The sequence below is a fragment of the Coptis chinensis genome, chromosome 7, assembly GCF_015680905.1.
Source record: "Coptis chinensis isolate HL-2020 chromosome 7, ASM1568090v1, whole genome shotgun sequence".
Lineage (NCBI taxonomy): Eukaryota > Viridiplantae > Streptophyta > Magnoliopsida > Ranunculales > Ranunculaceae > Coptis > Coptis chinensis.
In genome coordinates this window covers 22,946,982-22,969,591 of record NC_141462.1, presented here as the reverse complement: position 1 = coordinate 22,969,591, position 22,610 = coordinate 22,946,982, and the positions used below count along the sequence as shown (strand labels likewise).

The following is a 22,610-nucleotide window of genomic DNA, read 5'->3' as shown; positions in this document are numbered from 1 at the left end:
GCCTTATTAGGTAATCTCACAAAACTTCAATTAAACTTCTATTATTAAACAACAAAATGAAATTGAAGGGTTTTATCAAATGTGAGTTTTTTTTTAATGGAGGATGAGGTTTTCACGTTATAAAAAATTTGGATGAGTGACAAATATAATATTAATATATAATAGTTCTGCATATTTGCAAATATTTTTTAGAATAATTAATATAACAACACCCGTTCATAGATAATCTTTGTAGATTCCACATAATGAGTCATGCATAATTTAAAGAATAATTAACGGGAAATTGGGAACTAGATAATATTTGATGATCCAACATAATAAATCAAACATAATTTATTTTTTATGTCATGTTTGGAAGGATACTATAGATAGATCAGTAGAAGTTGGTATTACACACTACATTGGATAATTAAAAGAAAATCGAAAACTGGATTCAAATACATAACTAAGCTCAAAGAGTAATTAACGGGAAATCGAAAACTTTATGCAATAAACTAAACTCAAAAAGTAATTAACTAGAAATCGAAAACTGGATGCAATTGCATTAAACTAACGCCAGAGAACAACTAACGGAAAATTAGAAAATAGATGCAAATTCTTGAAAAATATTTAATGGGAAATCGTAAACGGTATGCATTAAACATTAAACAAACCTCAAATAATAATTAATAGGAAACCAGAAACTGGATGCAAATGCATTGAACTAAACTCAAAAAATAATTAACATAAAATCAAAAACCAAATGTAACTGCATTGAACTAATTTCATAAAATAATTGGTGGGAAATCATAAACTAAATGCAAATATGCATTGAAATAACCTCAAAAAATAGTTAACGAGAAATCAGAAACCGGATGTAATTGCATCGAACTAACCTTAAAACATAAATAATAAATTGGATGCAAATGCATTAAACTAACCTCAAGAAATAATTAACGGGAAATCAGAAATTAGATGCAAATTCATTGAACTAACCTCAAACAATAATTAACTAGAAATCGGGAACTAGATGCAAATGCAATCTTATCAAATAATAAACGAGAAATTGAAAACTGGATGCAAATACATTAAACTAATCTCACAGAATAATTAACCGGAAATTAGAAACTTGATGCAAATGCATTGAACTGACCTCAAAGAACAATTAATATGAAATTGAAAATTGGATCCAGATGTATTGAACTAACCACAAATAATAATTAATGAGAAATCGAAAACTTGATGCAACTGCATTGAACTAACCTCAAAAAATAAATAATGAGAATCGAAAATTGGATGCAACTGTATTCAACTAACCTCAAAATATAAATAATGAAAAATCAGAAACTAGATGCAGATGTATTGAACTAATCTCAAAGAGTAATTAACGGAGATTGAAACCTTGATGCAAATGCATTGAACTAATCTCAAAGACTAATTAATTAAACATAAAAAATTGGATGCAACTGTACTAAATTAACCTTAATGAATAACTAACGGGAAATTATAAAGTGGATGCAATTGCATTGAACTAACCTCAAATAATAATTAACGGGAAATCGAAAACTTGATGCAACTGCATTGAACTAACCTCAAAGAATAATTAATGAGAAATTGGAAACTTAATGCAATGTACTACATTGAACTAACTTCAAAGAATAATTAATGGAAAATCATAAACTTAATGCAAATGCATTGAACTAATAACCCTAAAACATGTTTGTATTATAAGTAGAGAGAATAAATGTCTTGACAAATATAGTTTTTCATTTTAAGTAGTGTTTATCATAATTTTTTTATTATGATTAAGAATGTCATGCTATTCAAGTAGGTTAAATATTGTCTTCGTCACATTAGACATTCTCACAAAATTTCAATCAAACTTCTATTATTAAACCTAACAACAAAAAGAAGTCGATGAGTTTTATCAAGGTTTGATGCTTCATTTTTATAGAGAGTGGTGCAAGAAATTTGAATAACTGATTAATATAATTTTCATATCTCATAGCTATGCATAGTTGCTAATATTTTTTATAATAATTTAATATAACGACACTCGTTCATAAGACGGGTTTGAAAGCTAGTGGACTCCTATGGCATAATATCATCCATAATGGATCTTCATTTGAAAGCATATAAATATCTTTTTTACATCTGATAAACACTCTCACAAGGAATAAGTTGGCATACACAATGAACTCACCATAAGAACAACGTGAAACTATCCAGAAAAAACACTTATCAATCCCTTCAAACACATGGGCACCAACAAATTGAATATGCCATCAAGCAATATCACCGTTACAACAAACTGTCGCATTTTTCTTCTAGCTGAAATTAGACAGAAAAAGTAATCTAAACGATCAACAAATAAAGCAGATACAAGGTCAACAAATTCAACAATTCCTTCAAGGCTAGAAAAATCCACTTACAACTACTAACATTCTTAAAGGTCGAACCCTAACAATTTTTTATCTAAGAATTGAGCAATAGTAGTTCTAGGCTTCTAGGAGTCTACTTTAAAACTATATATTATGCAACTAGAGGTTGAGCAGTTATCTTTTCAAAAGAACACATTATCATTTATTGACCTACATTAACACGTGCCTTCTTAATGTAACACTAAAATTTTAAAAACAAAAGTCTACGATTGTTAAGACACTGATCTTGTTTTACATAACCAGATCCCACAATAATTTGTCAATAGGCATGAAATTGATCAGCTTCAGCATATCCAATCAGAGCTAACCTATTGTCATTTGACAAGCAACCTTCATGATTCAACATCAAATTCAAGCAACAGGACTAAAATCCCGAGTACTTGTTATCGCCAACCTATATCAACATATGCCTTCTTAAACTAATTAACTGAACCAAAGCAGCACAAAGTTCATACAGGTTCACTCAAAAATCAAAGGAAAAATATTGACATATCTTTATAAAAAAAACCACAAGAACATTCATGACAAGACAATCAATATATATTCATTCCAAGAAACAATAAATATACAACAAGACCACTTACAGAGAGATAACATCACCTTCAGCAGATTGAGCATCCAACCATTTTCCAAGTACAAACCCAATTAGTAACCCCACACATCTAGAACATGCAATTAACCATAATATAATCCATAATGGTTCTAGCTTCATTGCACAATATGTACATCACATTGCAGATTCAAGACATAAATTCATTATATGTTTGCGACTATTATAATAGAGTTTGAAACTATAACCAAAATTGGCCCACTAGATTTATCAAATATAAGAATTAAAAAGGAAACAACATCAAAACCTGCTGACACAAGAACGCGAGAAAGACGAGCAACATCATGAGTAGACAAAACTTCGAAGACAGAGCAAATGATTTCATATGGAAGAACTTGTAATCAATATGATTAAACCTTGCCGCTGTTGTGCGAAGCCTCCACATTGGGTGATGCCCGAACCTTACATAAGACCCCCAAATTAGTAAATTGCAAAATCCAAAATCAATTTATGAGAACCATTAATCCAAAGAAATTAAGGTTTTTGAAATTGGGGGTTTTAATTAGGGGTTGTAACCTAAAATCCAATCAACCTGAAAATTATTCAAGGATAAATGAACAAGAGAGAGAGAGAGAGAGAGAGAGAGAGAGAGAGAGAGAGAGAGAGAGAGAGAGAGAGCAATCCGAATCAATATTTGTGGATGAGAATGGAGCGGCAGTACTACAGTTATAGAAGAAGATGAAGAAGAAGTTTTGGTGGGGGCGGTGCAGTTTGGGTTATTGCTTGTTCTTCTTCAATTTGGTGTTGATGGAAGAGACGAAGTAGTCAATAAAACTGAGGAATACATTTACAAGAGCTGCCCCTTGAAGTTGCATGACCTAACACATGCTTAGCTGGTTTGGTTTTTCGTATGCCAACGAGACTCTCAGTATGACGCTTGACTCTAAACAAAACTTTTAGGGGTCCCAAAATCGAAAACCAACTCTTATATTTTTGACGACTTAGAAAATATTGACGGTTTAGAAAAATGTGCGAGTTGATGGTTTTGCCAAGTACGTCATTATTATTCTCACACCTATAGTACTATGAACATAAAATTGTTGGTAACCATCATAAAAAAGCTTAGTACGACGGTTTACTTAAAAGCCATCAAGAAAACAAATCTTAACCATCATAAAATTCTCATATTTTCTTGACGTCTGTGTTATACACGACATAATACTACAAGATCCATCATAAAAATATCACTGAGACACCTATCTTGACGATTTTCAACAAAACCGTCAAGATAGATAAAAATCAAGTGTCATAATATGTTTTTTTTTTAGTAGTGAAGACTTCAACACCCTCCAAGTAATATCCCAATACTTCTCAATATCAAATAACAAGCATATAAAGTAAAACAATTAATGTAAAGAAAGAACAAACCACAAGACGAGATATATCGTGGTTCGGCAATTTGCCTACATCCACACTGCGAGTTCCAAACTTTACTAGATGTCTAGAGTATCATATTACAAGAGCTCTCAATTCACTCACAAAGAATGAACACTCAACTCACAAAGAATTACTCTCTTACAATCATTCTCTTTCTTGGTTTTGGTTAGGTTAAGTTTTTAGAGAAAAAAACTTATATTTATATTGTTCCCAAAAAACTTCCGAAACAGTGGAATTTGTGCTGAAAACGGTGGAGCACGGGCGCGCCCTTGGCCAAGCAAAAGTCGAGCACGGGCGCGCCTAAAACACTGGAAGTTGCGTGTGCGCCCTTGTTCAGGCATACATAGGGCGCGGGTGAGCCTAAGACCAAAGAGAGAAAAAAATGTCTTTTTTTTTTACAAGTTTACACCAAGGAAATCACCCATCCAAGACTTTGGTAGTTATCACAACAAACTCAACAAAGCAAAACCACTTATTTATCATCACACATAACAAGCAAACAATAAATAAGGTAGTAAATGCAAAGAGACACAAAGATTTAAGGTGGTTCAGTAAATATTACCTACGTTCACACAAGAGCTGAGTTTCCTTTATAGTAAAGATTGGAGAGTTTACAAGAGATGTCTAGAATCAAGAACAAGATGCCTCATTCAAACCCTAGCTCAATAGAGCTCCCACAATTCCCATAAAATGAATCTCTCAAAATTGTCTCAAAACCCTAATCTATTTCCTTTTGTAATGACCAAGAATTTTACCTACGGGTAAACTGGTCATTTTATGTGTTAGTTCAGTGCCACTTTAGGTAATTACGCACTATATGGCGAGGTTTAACATTTATATATTTGGCGGGGTTGATATGAGTTTTAATATGGATTTGGATAGTTGTTTGAATTGGGCTTTTGTGTGGGCTTGGGTAGAAATATCTATCCATAGTCTATTAATTGGGTCGGTTAAATTATTAGACTTGCTATATTATATTGGACCTATTTTACTAGTGGGCATATAATATTAATTGGGTTTTCTCTATAATTATTTGGTTGCTATTTTATTGGGCCTTCTATATATATTAATATTGAGCATGTTCTATTATTGGGTTTGCTTTATTATATGGACCTTGTTTGGTTACTTGGGCTTATGTTATTATATGGGCTCATTCATATATATTATATATATATATATATATATATATATATATATATATATATATATATATATATATATATATATAATGGGTTTGCTCCTATGGTCCGGGGGGAAGGGGGAGAGGATAAGGACAAAAAAGGAAAAAAAAGTGAGGAACAGAACTCTTCGTCTCTGACCATACCAAAAGTCGAATCGGAAAGGGGGTTCGAAATTGGAAATGAGATGGACACCGTACCACTTTATCTTATGAAGCTAGGGGGTGGGTTTATATAAGCTGGTTGACTAATCACCCATAGATTAGTTCGGTCTTACTTAGTTGTTGTTTGGCTTGCTGAAGACATGAGCAAGGTATATACAAAGGGGTTAAATCAGGGAGAAGCAGCCATCAATGATTCAGTGGATAGCTACTGTATTGTGTGTTCCCTCCACTTTCAAATATCATGTTTGTTATGCTTTGATTATGATTTTATCTTGTCCTTTTCTAAGTGTTTTAGTAGACTTGTTTGTGTATTATTCATGGGTTCCTATTATATAGCAAGTTTTGTTTTGGTGGTTACTTAGGAGATTATAGATTATTGTTACTAAGAGAAATTGTATGGAGGAGTGGGTTGGCTGGAAAAACAATTCATATGTGTTAACCGAACCTAGTAGTTAAGCACATGCTAGCCAGGTAGCTACAGGCCACCATTTGGCCTCTTCCAGGCCGCACTAGCCCTCTTCCAGGCTGCATCCAAGTCACTCATATGCCATTTGCTAGGGACAATGCTAGGCCACACGTAATTTATTGTTAAATTTTCTCGCGTAATTATAAGTTGGCTAGTTCAAATACAAATAAGTTAATATTCTTTTATTGGTGTCGAGAGTTGGTTGTTTGATTGAGTATTTGGGGAAACCTCGAAAGATTTGAAGTGAAATGACATACATGTAGAATACCAATTCAAGGTTGAGATCGAATCGGTTAGTGGACGTTACAAGATTAGAACAGGAGTGAGGAGCCCATGCCACCTTCCTCATCGGAATGGCTTAATCCATTCCCATATATCCTTACCCCAATAGGAGAACTACGATTGGATTGATCCCTAAATGGGTACATAGGCAGCCACCCGGCTCAGCCGCTTCCATAGGAAAACCCCCACCCCTTGTAACAAGGAAATCGGTTATTCTATATATGTTATTACTATTTAATTTGGTTTTAACATATGATTCTACGTGTTAAGCATGATCTTAATCTTGTAGTACGAATATCTAACAATAGTTATTAATGTTGATCGTTTAAGTGTGTTCTTAAATATTTGTTCAATTAAGTTAGCACGCGGGGAGTTTATAAGAAAAATGGTATGACAAGCAGGTCGATGTAGCCAAAAGGTAAGTCGTTATGTAAATCTTATCAGCTGTTAATAAATTTAATTCACATTGATTATTATATACTGGCTAACCATCTAACGCTGCGTGTTAGAGAGTGTTCACAAGGACGAACAGACTCTTTATAAGACAGAGAAGGCATACGTGCTTGTTAAGACAACTTTAACGTGCAGCGTATTCTGATTGCTACAACGGTTCCTTTGCTATGTCTTTTAATTCTAAATTGATTTCTTTTAAGTTGTTTTGTAATAATTTAGTTATAATGTTAGTTGTCTGTAATTATAAATCCATGTTAGAATGAATTCATTCTTTAGAAATTATGACGTTAATTAGCGTCCAAGGGTGAAAGACCAATCTAGGGTAAAAGATCGGTTTTGGGGTGCTACCGCTACTTGATTTAACTGGCATTCGTCTAGATGGTTAAGTAGCCGGTGCCACGAATCATTATCTTTTAGTATTCGGGTTTACAGCTGAGGTTTTAATATATTAAATGGAAGTATATTATATGATTTTCAGGTTATGACAGGTTGTAAATTTATGAAATGTTGGAAATATAGAGGAAACTCTGTCGAAATTTCTTTGAATGCGATGTTCAAAGAGGTTGTTTATATTTTAGTTCTAGTTTGGACTCGTAAGAGTCAAACCCGCTCACGTCTTGGTTTATCAGACGGTTGAATAATTGGATCAAGCTCTTTTATCTAAATATTTGATTGTCTGAAAAATGGGGTGCTACAAATGGTATCAGAGCATGGCTCTAAATCCCAAATAGGCAGGATACCAGGAAGGGTCATATTTTATTACAACATTCTAATAGTTTATATCCTTGGAATTTCACGTGTTCTCAGATCTTTGTGCAACAAAGTGCTGTCTTTCTGAAAGTGTTTGATGCGGATACGTTGGACCTAGAATTTCATGCTCAAAGGTAATTTAGCAGCGTAAGCAACATAAAAGGTATGGTTCACTTCCCTATTTATTTCTTCAACATATTATAATTGTTTATTCATTCAAAAACAAAAAGTTTATGTGTGAAAACAATTTTCACAAAAAGCGGGGTTTAGTGTTGGGTGAATTTAAATTATTCAGAGCATGTTCATGGGTTTGTTATCCCATTTCTTGTGACAGAAATGAGATTGATTTTGTGTGTGGAAGGAGAAATTTCGGTTATATGATTTGTGTGTGTAAGTTTCTTTGATCTGGACATGGTTGGATTAGTACATCATGACCGAGCCCGACAGAGGGAGTCATAGATGATATTGTAATGAACGCATGTCAGGTAAAGTAACTTGTGGCATAGTTAATGAACAAAACCGTTTTCTTAAAATCTATATAGTTGGGTGCGTAAGTTTCTTTGATCTGGACATGGTTGGATTAGTACATTATGACCGAGCACGACAGAGGGAGTCATAGATGATATTGTAATGAACGCATGTCAGGTAAAGTAACTTGCGGCACAATTAGTGAACATAACCATTGGCATAAAACTATATATATGTAATTATTTTGGAATAACCGAAAATACAATAATATACTACTATTCTTATCACGAGGTGATTTAGAAAAGAATTTGTGAATTCCTATAAAGAATGAGTTGTTGTCATATGCCGGCAACGACAGTTCATTCTAGGAGTTACAACTATGGTGTACACCTTTCGAGGTGAATGGGCCAGCTTTAAAGGGATGCATCACAGGGTGTAGTCCGGGAATTCCTTTTCTATTTTTCTAGATGACCCTGTTTGTACGTGGCACGTTGTCTGGTGCTTAGTTTAGTGGAGGATACATGCTATCTCGATGAGGTTTAGATGCGAGGGGTGATTATATAGATTCACTCTTGGATTGGCTTTAGGTACCGAAGCAATCTACAGTCGTCGAATGGTTGACCGCCGTAAGTTAGGTGACAGCCTGTATGGGGGTCGTGGTTATAGGGCTCATCTGAGCCCTAAAAGCTTTGGGTTTTGTATGTAAGATCACAACAACGGCATTTCAGCTCCATGCCGGTAAAATCAGGAAAATAACGGTGCATATTTCACACAGGGAAGTACTGAACCGAGATATTGCCTAGGACTGGGGTTGAGTACCAATCGTATCCTCACCTCTCTAATAGGATGCAGCGGCCACAATATTGGTATGATGATTGTATTATGTAGTTATTATAGCTATATAGTATGTGCATATTTCATGTTGAATGTTGCATGTGGCAAGATGTGTATCAGGTATTGTTTCGACAGTCGGTGTTTCGTGAACCTTTTCACTACACCAGATTTAAAAAGAAAAGACAAAGCTACCGACACTTTTGTTTTGTCTTTTTGTGAGTACGAACACCACATGTCGTTGAACTCCCCTAAGCGTCGGATCACATTATCACAACCCATAGAAAATAACATGTTTCGTTCTCTCTCACCAAAATAAGAAAAAACCACTCTCAAAGCCACTCTCAAAATCTTCATAATATTTGATCGATCCTCAAATCGCTATCTTCAGCAAATCTACAATCTCTTCAGGTAATTTCAATTATTTCTTTATCAAATCTATAATCTCTTTATCAGATCTAAGCGATTTCGTTTAGATTTTAACGTTTTTTAAAGATTAATTCATATAATCTTTAAACATGTAATCAGGTTCGAAATTAGTTAAACAGAGTAGTATTGTAATCAGGTTCGAAATTAGTGATTCATTGATTTGTCAGCTGGTTTTGCATTTGGTAATGAAACCTAGATGCATAATTAAAAGTTTAGAAATTAAAAATTACCAAATTCAACATTGTGATGATATTGCTGAGTATTATTTGTTTCAGTTTTCATGCCATACTAAGTTTTCACTTTTAATAGTTACTAAAATTGAAATTGATATTCTTCTATTTTAGATAGCAGCAATCTCTGAATCAGCGGAAGAGCCTGTTAGTGGCCCTGAAGCATCATTTGTTTAAGATCTAATTCCGGGAGATACTTAAAACATACAAACTATTTTGTATATAGACTGCAGCAGGAACTAGAGCGTTTCTAGGTACGTATCAATTTAACTTCTTGTCACATTCAGATCGAGTTTTACATGTTTTACATTCATCTTAAGGATCAGTGCAAATATCTGTTCTTCTCCGTGTGTGGTAAAAGTTTAAGTTTAAGGACGTGCTACAAAAATTATGCACCAGTCACAATAATGCCAGAGGCTTAATATACAAGAGAATAAAATCAGTAACCATTTGTTAAGCTGTATATTTCTCCAGCTCTATTCTCTCATCAAGCTGACTGGTTAAACGTGATCTTATTTAATTATGTTTCATTGTTAGGTTAGCAAACAGTGAGACCTCACGTTATTTTGAAATGACTTTAGTTAGATTTATCAGACACTTGAACATTCTATTGTCGGCAATGCATCAATAGTTTCGAGGACCATTGGTTGGCAGGACTCTCTGCAATCTTTTCTCTCAATTGGTTGATCCAACTGAGAAAAAAAAACAGATTATGTTATAGTATACATTATATTAGAAATAACGAACTAGTAATGGAGTTATTAAAGTGGTGGTGTCTACAGAGTATAGAATATGATTCTGATGTATTTAGTTTGACGTGGTTTGCTAAAGATTTTCTAGCTAAAGAGTTCATGCATCAGAACCAGTAGTACCACATGTGATGCATAGGATCCAAGAGTATATATATATGATCTGCTAAGAGAACGAGTCACTCGCGTTCATATGTCATCTCATCACAACTCACAACCAATCTGATCTTAGCAACAAATTGCTAAGAACATCCAAATGGAATCTAAATTGATTGTCATTGACAATTTACCGCTCTCGTATGGGTTAAAGTCCGGGCCTCCGCCTTGAATATTGGGAGGTCGTCATACTAATTGGCGAGTGGGATTACGGGATGAACATTGGGTTGTCCTATAAGAGTTGTGTCAATACCAATGCCTAAAAGAAAGTTTCACTAGAGTAGATTTCACAAAATAGACAAGACTTTCATGTCTTGAGTTTATGATTTTAAATTGGCAAGAGCATCTCATTCTCAATTTGACACAATCCTATATGGTTCTTATAGTTCGTTCGCTCTCGCTCATTGTCCATCACCTTCAAAAATCTTTTGTTCCAAAGACCCTATTATTTCAAATTACAATCCATGGAGCACCATTTCCTCATTTGTGACAGCTAGGAGGACTTTCAGTAATTACTATTTCTGTAGCTTAGTCTTCTTTCCTAATGAAGAGGCCATTAGATATCTTTGCTGGAAAACGAATGAAAATTGATCGGGTTAATGGTCGAACAATAATATTTCTCAACGCTCCCCACCCCTGCATTCTCTCCAACAAACAAGTATTCCTGAAACGAAAATGAAAATTATGAATTGAGCCTCTTCATTAGGTTGCATGGACAGAAATAAACAGGTTGCTAATATTGGTGTCGAGTGTAATATAATAACCTTAGCAAGATGAGTGATACATGAACTTATGAACGTCCTTTCTTCACTATTTCATACTAACACTTCCCATCTATGACTTGCTATATACTAACAAGCAACTCCGTGAAGATCTGCATGATTGCATCGTGCAGATCTCGTTTTTAAATGCCCTGCCAAGTGCCACCCTCTATACTAATAGGAAGAGCCCAAATTTCAGCCATAATTCTTTTCCAAGTGGGTCACTTATTCCTTAGACCAGTTAAGGATACGAGATAACCAATACAGTATACTCTGTGCCAATCTTTGATTTGAACTGTGGAACTAACTGAGAAATATGATTGTATACTTGTACTACGATGATGTATTAATGCTTGTCGATGAAGTAGTAATTTAGTACACAATGAAATCTGAAGCGATTCCAAGTATGAATAGATTAATGGATGAGGTTGTATCAAGAAGGCCAACATGAATTGAGAGAGAGAGAGAGACTTTGGAGTATTATTTGAACGTAAGTACATTTATTTGAACTCCAATGTATGTATACTTCTGAAGCGCAGTACATCGCCGTCCTGAATTCAACCTTAGCTAACCCAGTTTAGCTAAGTAGGGTCAGTAAAGAGCATCCGTATTCCCTTACTCAGCCCATCTGTTATTACTTATTACAGATCCAACTACAAACGGACAACATTGAATCGTAGTGAACGCTTTGCATCAAATAATGCATAAAAGATTCAGTAGCACTTTAGTCCAAACATTTAGCATACATTCATCAACTAACGAGATGTTCAGAGACATCAAATCCTTATCCTTTACCAGCAAAGATTTCCACCATAATCAAGTCTCAATGACACGAGACTTGACGGGTTTGAGTCGTGTTTTTCTAGGTCAGTTGTCTAAGTTATGTTCTCTATTACTCACTGTCATGCGGAATAGATACAATTTGTGAAGAAAAGGAAAATGATAACTTGTCGATAATGTCGGTTCTACTTTTACCGTAAAGTAAAGTTAAGTAGATGTTGACTAAAAACTACCGGTAGAAATCATGAGGAAATGCAAGTTTGCAAGGCATGTAAAAGTGGAAAACTAGACCATGCCATGCTGCTTACTATTGACAGTGCAACGCCCAACTTGGACTTCTTAGCCAAACATATTTGACCAACAATGAGATTCAGTTGTCACGTTGTACGGCACACATAGTGATCTTATTATACATTTCCATTTCTTTATTGTTGTTTACTTGTTTATATCAAAGCCAGGGTTCAGATTTTGCTGCTAGCAAAAAATTGTTAAATCGTCCCTAAAACTAACCTTTTGGCACATTTAAATCGTCCCTAATAATTTGTTCGTTTCAAATGTTAAAATTATTATTTGCGACGTTTTTTCGTCGGAAATAGTGGTCTAAATATTTTTAAGCAACCGCTTATTCTTTTTATAGTTGAAATAGTGTAGTACCGACGATAAAAAGGTCGAAAATAAGTTTGTACAAAAGGCAACGATTTTTTTTCGTCACTATTTGTCTTAAGCTAGCGACGCTTTTGTTGATCGTGAGAACTAGCATTTTATTTTCGACGTTTATATCGTCGGAATATACGTTTTTGATTTCGGCGCGATTTCGATTATAATCAGCCGCCAAATGTTTGATTTTTCACGAAAAAGAAAAGTGGGAAGAAACACTTTTTGGGGGAAATTAGTAACAGAGGAAAAACATCATAAACTAAAAAGGAAATAGAATGGCTCCTCACTCTCTTTCTTCATCCTCTCAACTTCGATCTCCAGGTACTTCTTTCTCTCTCCTTATTCTTTTTTAAATTATTCTTCGACCCCTTTTCTAATCTTCTATAATTGTTAAAGCTATAGTTTTTTTTTGTACGTAGGTGCTTTAATTATTTTCGGGTTCAATTTGTCTACCACCTTCCTTCATTGAGGGAAAGAAAATCTCTGGTAAGTTTTGAAGAAAAAATCTTTCTTTGAACCTGTTTACCTTAAAAAAGAGAGTAAAGTTGTGATTTTTCTTTTCGTTTCTTCAAGAATTGTCATTCAAACTTGTTTGTAGAAATTAAAGAAGCAACTTTTTATGATATTAGGAACAAAAACACTAATGTTTTATTGTTAATAACTTAGTGAGAGGACTCTGCAAGCGGTAGCTATCAGTTCAGGTAATTTTTTTTGCTAGTTTGAACTTTGGATATATACTAGTTTATCAGGTTAAAATTTTGCTTAGCTATTATGATCTACAAATTAATTTCGTTGATTTGCAAATTAATTTGGGTGTTATTAGTTTTTTCATGATTTGCAAATTAATTTCATAGATCTTTTTTGGTTATTATTAATCATGTCAAAAATAAATTTTGAATATCTCTATATTTCTTACTAAGGGGTTGTTTGTTTTTTTATTTTTAAGCATTCAGCACCGCTGAAAACTAAGTTTTCAAAGCATTCAGCAAAGTCAAGTTGTTTGTTTTTGTTGGAGTCTTCAAGATTCAAAGGTACCAAACCGACTTCAAACATTCAGCGTTTCTTTTCTCATCTGAGCGCTGAAGAAAGAGTCGCTCAAGTTAGGTTTCCACCTCTACCCTTCCATAATTTGATAACTCCAACTCATCTTCTCCCACTTTTGGTTGTTGGCGCTATAATAACAAGGTACATAAAAGTCGTGTTTTCTTATTTTTTTACAGCAAATATCGATTTCTCTACTATACTTATCTTTGATCCATTCTTAATATGTGTTGTGTGTACTATTTATATATCTGTTTGTTTTTGTGTTTTTGTTGTTCTTTTGATTAACAAATATGTTTGAATGCGTTGGAAACAATTCCTTCATTGTAATATGTATTGATTAATCAACATGTTTTGAATGATGCATATACCTAGTATTGATTAATATGTGTTATTTATATAAAGACTGCCTACCTAGCTAGTATTGATATAATCAGCATAAGTAGAATGTTAGAAAACCGAGCTTGTCTATCTGAAACCTTCATTTGGGTACCCCAAAACCTCATAGCATCATGGTCGAATTAATAATAAATTCACGATGGATGAGATAGTGTCGCCAATGAATAAGAACAGGAACATGCTCTTTTTGAATCTATGAATGACTTGTAACATTCAGTATGGGTATCGTGTCAGATGATGTACCACTGTATCAGATAGGCTTAGGTTTCTTGAAGCATATTTTTAATTTTGTCTTGTCATGCATCCAGATCGTAGTACCTAGTGTGGAGCTTTAAGAGGATTACTGAGCAAGGAATCACGAGTGCGAGCCCAGTCTGTCATGTTTTAGTTGTCGCAAATTGCCACTTTAGGCCTTGTGCAGCTCACTCAAACTGTGCAAGGAGACCAGAGGGAGTTCCCTCGAAAAAGAACATGACATGGGGCCACCTGACAGTATTATTAGGTAGGAACACCTGGTTGGGTTGCCATTTAGTGAGAAAAGTGTCGACCATGGTAAATGCTGCAAAGAAGCCATGCTTCTGCCAAACTCATGGAAACAGAGTGCTTGGTGCTTGAGATGGTTACTAGGTGTTTAAGACACTATATAGATTCTGGCACGTGTATATGTGTTTGACACTAGCAGTCTAGTAATAACAACTCAAACAAATTAAACATTTTTTGCATTTTGATGTGATTTCATTAAAAAAAAAATAGAAATTAGGTGTGTCGTTTAAACAGCATACAGATTGGGCTTCTGATACTTAATTTATGTTGTTTGTGGAATTGCTTGAGTAGTAGGCATGTATGTTTCCATGGCTATGTGTCCGTAGTTATTCTGATCTTGTTGGTCTTTGGATGACTTGGCGTGTTTTAGATGTCAGATGTTTTAAGCTTAGCGCTGGTCTGATTTCGAGCTTAATTTTGATTTAGTTAGAGTTTGAACTAGTTTTTTTTTAAAACACAAAAAAGTAAGGTCTGGAAGTCTGCTTTTCAACCCAATCGACCTCGTCGCATTCAGAGGTTTGTGGATATGGTTATGGTGTTCGGAAGTTAGCACGTCAGAATTTTCTGACTACAGAAATCAGGATCTGTGCCTGTTTTCGAACCACGTTTTCACATAGTTAGATTCAGATTCAAACTCTCGCCAAAACATGAAAGAGTGAGTTTTCTGAGTCTTCTTTCCAACCCAATTGGACTCAACGCATTCCAAGGTCTGTAGAGACAGCTATTATGTTGGGAAGTTTGGTTGACAGAAAACAGTGCGTCAGAATTCCGTTTCTGCGCACTGTGTTCGAGTCCAGTTTTCATATAGTTAGAGTGAGAGTTAGTATTTTTGTAAAACATGAAAGAGTAATTTCTGAGAGTCTTCTTTTCACGCATAAAAGCCCTTGTAGCGTTTGGATACCTGTGGAAAGAGTTGTGTCATTTGGAAGATAGTCCGTCAGAAATCTAGTTTTGTTGCATTTTGAAGCAAAGTATTTTCCTATAGGAGTTATAGGCAAGTATTACCTAGATTCATAACCTATGGTGTATTTTGAAATGGTACCTGTTAGTATAACATCAGTGAGATTGTTCCCATGGATGAAACTACTGTATCTTAAACCGTCACCTTTATATGCAAAGACTCGAGTGCGCAATGTGTTTGAAACACGGATCATTCATGGTCAGAGATTGAGTCCAGCCAAGTTATGCATCATCCATTTCTGACCATTTCATGAATTAGTCTTTTCTATGTCTTTTTTTATTTTACTAGTGCATTACTTTAAATTCATTTAAATAGCTAATGAGTGACATTAGGCATGGGTCCTCGGAAGGAAAAATTAACTCCAAGAGTTAAGAAAGAAAAAAAATCAACTCAGGAAGTCGTTGAGAAATCTACTCCAAATCTTAGGTTAAAGACTGATGATATGTGGAAAAAATGTTTCATCGAAATGTGCTTGGACGAGGTTAATAATAAAGGCTTTAGTGGAACTTCGTTAAAATCAGAGTCATGGACTAAGATTAATGAAAAAATGAGCAAGAATTACAATGTCCAATACACACAAAGGCAACTCAAGAACCAATGGGATTACCTTCGAAAGCAATATGCGGCATGGAGGTTACTATCAAAACGGACGGGACATGGAGTCGATTTTGTTGGAGGTGTCTTTGAATTCCGGATGAAGTTTGGGACGACTTAATTGAGGTAGAAACCCACATTTTTTGTTCATACAAGTTATATAAGCGTATGCATATTATTTTATTTGTTTAATTTGATTTTTTTTTGCTATAAACAAATATCCGTTGTGGGTCAATTCGGGCATGCTCCGTTGATGAATAGGGAGTTGTTAGAATCCTTGTTTGAGCCCACCCTAACTTCTCGGCGATGAAATGTTTAATCACAAGCATCCAATTCCAATGACGAATCCCCAATGATGATGTTGCAAAGGTTGAGAATATTGAAAGTGATGGAGATGAGGATAACCGAGATTCATGGAGCTGATTACTTCCCTAATGTCACAATTTGTGGGGACTATGATCCTTACACATCACGGGATGTACCCATGGATGACACACAATATAATCCTTCTCATGATATCCCATCGATAATGAAGAATCTCCTACATATGTACTGAGAATACTCGGTAGATGAACCACCTAACCAAAGACAAGGTTCGACTCACGCCACGAAAGCAAAGAGTGATGCAAGTAGCTCGCAGCAAAACGTAAGAGAGATTCGATTGAGCCGCCAGATCCCCTTGTTAAGAGTATTGGGGAGCTCGTGGAGATGGTGAAGGCTGAAACCATGGGAGACAAGAAGCTTGTGGATGAAGGTGATCTTGAGAGTGCAAAGAGTTATATGTTTTGGGTTTGCTAGATGATTCTCTTTATCTTAACTCCTTGGAAGCTCTTTCCCTCCACGCTTCTCATAACAAGAAACTTACGAATCTTCAAGAAAATAGGCTTAAGATCAAATTCCTGAAGAATATTACTTCTAGGATGACATAATCTTTGCAGCGTTAATTATTTGGATGACTATCGTATTTACATTTTGTTGACTTGGATTACTGTCATATTATGGTTATTATGACTCAACATTTATGAGTATTTTTGTTGACTTGATTGCTTATGGTTGCTATAAACTTGTTACTTTGAGGTTAATATTTAATTTGATTGATTGATTTATTTATTTATTATTATTATTTTAATTCAGGGAAAATGACACAACGACAATGGTTATTAGTGTATTTAATCATAATATTCACATGGCTTTTCGACAAAGCGTAAAGTTTATAAAGGCGAAGATATGTATATCGGCGCTTACTGGGAAAATGTATGTACAAGAGCTTCTACATGGAACTTCCACACATATGTTTAACATGCTAAGGTTGAAGAAGCCTGCCTTCATTATGCTATGTGATCACTTTCGGCAAAGATAGTGGCTTCATGATAGTAAACATATTGATGTAGAGGAAAAAATAGCTATGTTTTTAATGACTATTGGTCACAATAAGCGAAATCGATCAATAGTGGATCGATTTCAACATTCAACACAAACCATTAGTAAGTGTTTTCATGAGGTGCTAGTGGCAATGCTCCATTTCTCAAAGGAGATGATAATTGATCCGCGTTTTGACGGGTTATTCATAAAGGTGGATCTCGTTACCAACGCCGCCTTAAGAGAGGACCATTTAAAGGAGCAATTGGAGCTTTGGATGGTACATTAGTAGATGCACACATTCTACTTGATAAGCAAATTCCCTTTAGAGGAAGAGGAGGTAAGGATTGTTTCCAAAATGTTCTTGGTGTGTGTGATTTTGATATGAAATTTACTTATGTGATGGCTGGATGGGAAGGGATTGCACATGATGCTCGTGTATTAAATGAGACATTAAGGTGGCCTGAAAAAAACGGATTTCCATTGCCTCCTGAAGGTACGTATCAAAACAACCTCACTGATCAAATATATATTTTTGGTTTACATATTTATGTGTCTCATTATTGTAGGTATGTATTACTTGTGTGATGCTGCATACACACATACTAGGGTATTTATGTGTCCTTATAGGAATGCTAGGTATTGGTTGGCAGATTTTAATCGCGGTGGTCATCCTAAAAACAAAGAAGAGAAATTTAATCATGCACATTCTTCGCTAAGAAATGTAATTGAGAGAACATTTGGTGTCTTGAAAAGCAAGATTCAAGATATTGAAGAAGATGGCTCCATATAGTTTTCGCACACAAGTTCAAATTGTTATAGCATGCATGGCAATACACAATTTTCTCCGTTGTGTGGCCATTGATGATGATGATCGATTGTTCAAGCGATATGAAAAAGAAAATGTGACTATTCCAGTGAGGTCTTCAATTAACTCGATGGACCGGAAGCACCACCAAGTATAAATCACACATTTGGACTCGAGGCACATGAGTACATGATCAACTTTGCGTGATCAAATTATGGAACAATTGTTTAATGGACATATATGATCAAGTTTACAAGAGCCGAACTTTGGAGTTACTTGTAATGTCATTTAACTTGGTATGCAAATTTTATAGATGACCTTATGGTTATTGAACTATTATTTATGTTTATATTTTAGTATTTTTTTTTATCTCATATTACTATATGAGTCTTTTAGGCGTCAAAATGTTGAATAAACAAAGGAAATTCTGTCAAATCCATTTTTAACTCTTTGGTTTTACAAGTAATCAAGTTAGTGTTCAAAATAGATTGTAAGGGTAAAATGTCTAAATGATTTATATTCAAAGATTCAGAGTCGTCATTCGACGAGAAAACAAACATGTTTTTTTCGAAGTTCAAGATTCAAAGATTCAAGATTCGAAGGTGGGTCATTCAAAGATTCAAAGATTCAGAATTCAGAGGCTCAAAAAAACAAACAACCCCTAAGTGAAATGCTTCATATAAACATTTCAGGTGGTAATTTTGGTTGTCATCCCCAAGTTGAGAGGCTTGACGGCATTGAATACAAAAAATTGGTTGCGGTTCATTGTTCTTTTCCAATATGTTCCGAGGTTTCTTAAAATACAGCCACTGTATAAGGAAGTCACAAAAACTTCTGGCATACTCACCGAAATGGCATGGGCAGGAGCTGCATTTAATCTCTTTCTGTACATGCTTGCAAGTCATGTGAGTTTTGATAGTACACGTTCTCCTTTTTTCCCCATCATTTCTAACTATATTTAAGGGTTCCCCCCTCTCTGTCAGTATATAATCATAATGGATATAAAGTAGTGGGATGATATATTCTACCAGAGAAAATACAAAAGCAACTTAAGGACAAAACAAGTACACTAAGGGTGTGTTTGTTAAATTTTAACTCATGGAAAAGAAAGAAAATAAAATGGGTGGTCCACTATGGAATGGAATGGAATGGAATGGAAAGGAAATAATTTTAAATGGTATGTGTTTGGTAAACAGGGGAAAGGAAAGTAAAAACTGGGGAAAGGAATAATCATGTTTGTTTGCAAAAGCTATGGAAAGGAATAATTGTATTGTTGGGTCATGAGTGTATTAGTAGTAAGTCCCTATCTATTTATTTCCTTTCCTTTCCTTTCCACAAAAATTTCAGGGGTTAGCTAAGGACACAAAACCTTTTCCATTTCAATAATTTTGTTTCCATATGGAAAAGCCCATTTCCTTTCCATGGGTAAACAAACACCTTATAAACTATGGAAAAGGTGGACCACTCTTATTTTCCTTTCCTTTCCATAGTGTTTCCATCATACCAAACACACCCTAAAACTCGCTAAAGTTATATAGTGTTTCCATAGTGTTTGAATAGTGTTTGAACATAAACTCTAGGCCATTAAAGTTATATGCAGGTTATTCTAAGCCCATATTCTCTAGCTCCTTGCCATTATTTGCAAGTTTTGGTGTTTATACCATGTACCAATATTCGTGTTTACACCCTTTACCAAAATTTACTCCTCTTCGAATAATGGATTTTGTTTCTTGGATATTTCTTGTAGTTGGTATAAATGGTGGAACTACCATGATGGTTTAATTGATGGTCTTTAACCTTGTTACGAGTAGATTAGAATAATTGCTGGGACCATTTTAAGATTTTAACTGCAAAATAAGACAAGCCTGAGCAAACCTGAGACAGTGTTTGTCATATATGTATTTAAGAACTATTCTTTGATATAATAAAGATCGATGTTCATTATATGGTTTGGTTGGCTTGATCATTTTAATATTTTAAAAACATTGCTTTTTTCTCTTTTGTTTATTAATATAGAATTTGTATTTATGAATTCCCCTTCTTTTTCAAAGTTATTTATGTAAATGTATCTATCTCAGAGGGTCTCACGGTCTTACTAGACTTAATATTACCATTATAAAAGTCATAGTTGTAACAAATGGGGTTATTGATAGAGATTTAGCTAAAATAACAAAAAAAAAGGTGTACAACCTTTTATTAATTATAGTACTGCCATTTTTGGTCCATACTGTATAGTGATCTGAATGTTGTCCTTTTGTTATAGACGATCTCGCAATCCACCTTTGTTAGACTAGAAGAGATGAGAGTGAAACGGGAGATCAGATGCGAATGGATGTCACACCGTCTACTCCCTGAGAACCTGAGAGAACGGATGAGGCGGTATGAACAATACAAATGGCAAGAAACAAGGGGGGTGGACAAAGAGTTTTTGGTGCGTAACCTTCCCAAGGACCTAAGGAGGGACATCAAACGCCATCTGTGCCTAGATCTACTCATGAGAGTGAGTACTTTTGTATTTTTTTCTTGTTCTTCCTTTCTTATTTGACAACAAACCTGAATTGGGGTGTTAACTCAACTCTTCTCTGGCTTTGGATGAGCTATATAATTCCAAAAAAGGCAGTTGGTATTTCAAGACTAAGGCAACTCATACTGCATCTAGTATTGCAGGGAGAACTTGTGTTTTGACCAAATTGACTACAATTCTTAATCTTAAATAGAGTAGTCTGTTTAGTGTGTTTGCTTGATGTCAGTTTTGGTTTTGTGTCGTGTGTGCTATGAAACACCTTCATCCATTAAAGATGAGGAATTCGTTAAATACTCACTGGTTTTTCCTTTCTTTAGGTGCCAATGTTTGAAAAAATTGATGAGCAATTATTGGATGCAATGTGTGATCATCTCAAGCCTGCATTCTATTAATCAAGAAAGCTATCTTGTCCGTGAAGGAGACCCAGTTGATGAGATGCTCTTCATCATGCGTGGCAAGCTATTGACTGTGACCACAAATGGTGGTAGAACTGGCTTTTTAAATTCTGAATATCTCAAAGCTAGCAACTTCTGTGGAGAAGAGCTGCTCACATGGGCCCTTGACCCCCACTCCTCCAACCTTCCGATTTCGACCAGAACAGTGTGGGCTATAACATAGGTTGAAGGTTTTGCTCTCATGGCCAACGACTTGAAGTTCGTGGCCTCTCGGGCCAAGACTTCACAAGCAAGCCGCTGCGCACGCTTTTAGGTTCTACTCGCAGCAATGGAAGACATGGGCAACTTGTTTCATTCAAGCAGACTTTGGCCGCACGATAAGAAGAAGCTGGAAGAGTCTCTGCGTGAGGTTGGGAAGATCAGGCTCTGCTGGCTTCTGAAGCAACATTTGAGGTAATCTCTCCTAAAACCTAGCTATATATATATATACACACACTGACCTGTAGATAATTTATAGTTGAAAGCATTTAAAGCTGTAAACAATCAACCTCCATTGTAGAAACTTGAACCATAACATAATCCATATATAGTTTGAAAACTTTCTCAATTATATAATCTAATAGTTGTATGCTAATTTACATGATCCAAAACATTCAAAAACGAATTAAATTTGAACACATCATACAAATATTCTAATCAACTATATTATCATCCAAATGAGCCTGCCAAGGTCTGGTTCTTTCGTTTATCAACCGAACAATGAAGTTCCGTCCTGAAATTTCAACTGTTTTGAGGATTTGGGTATATGGGATTTGATATTTATGCCCATCTAGTTTATTCTTACAGTCCACAATGACTTGGACACATATTACCACACCTATGGATTCTGTCAAATAGATGTTTCAAGCCCTTGGAGTTCTGTGAAGTTTTGATTTTTGACATACATCTGACAGCCTCTTAAACACAGTTTCTTATTATCAAAGTGTGACTTGTTATGTTGTAGCCAAATACCCACAATACCAGCCACATAACTTGAAGTCCAAAGGTGTTAAAGTCTAGGACTCCATCCTTTTGCAGCTCGCATTGCTTCCTTGAAGTTAAGTTTGGGTGGACCGTGTTTAGGTGTGGTTAGGTTGAGATCTGTGTTTAGGTGAACTGTGATTTGGTTGATATCTGTGTTTAGGTTGTTCGTATTGATAGTGCAACTAGTGGGGGTGCTTGTGAT

General features: G+C 35.1%; 1 protein-coding gene and 1 pseudogene across 1 annotated transcript; both read left to right on the top strand.

The window, feature by feature from the left end:
- Positions 1–17,007: 17,007 nt before the first annotated feature.
- On the top strand, positions 17,008–18,451 carry LOC147486668 (uncharacterized). The gene is made up of 4 exons (XM_086573809.1): positions 17,008–17,088; positions 17,660–17,783; positions 17,873–18,242; positions 18,289–18,451. Exons 1-4 carry the CDS (start codon positions 17,008–17,010, stop codon positions 18,449–18,451), a joined length of 738 nt encoding a protein of 245 aa, XP_086429935.1.
- Positions 18,452–19,317: 866 nt separating this feature from the next.
- On the top strand, positions 19,318–21,825 carry LOC147486667 (cyclic nucleotide-gated ion channel 1 pseudogene; annotated as a pseudogene).
- The last annotated feature ends 785 nt before the right edge of the window (positions 21,826–22,610 follow it).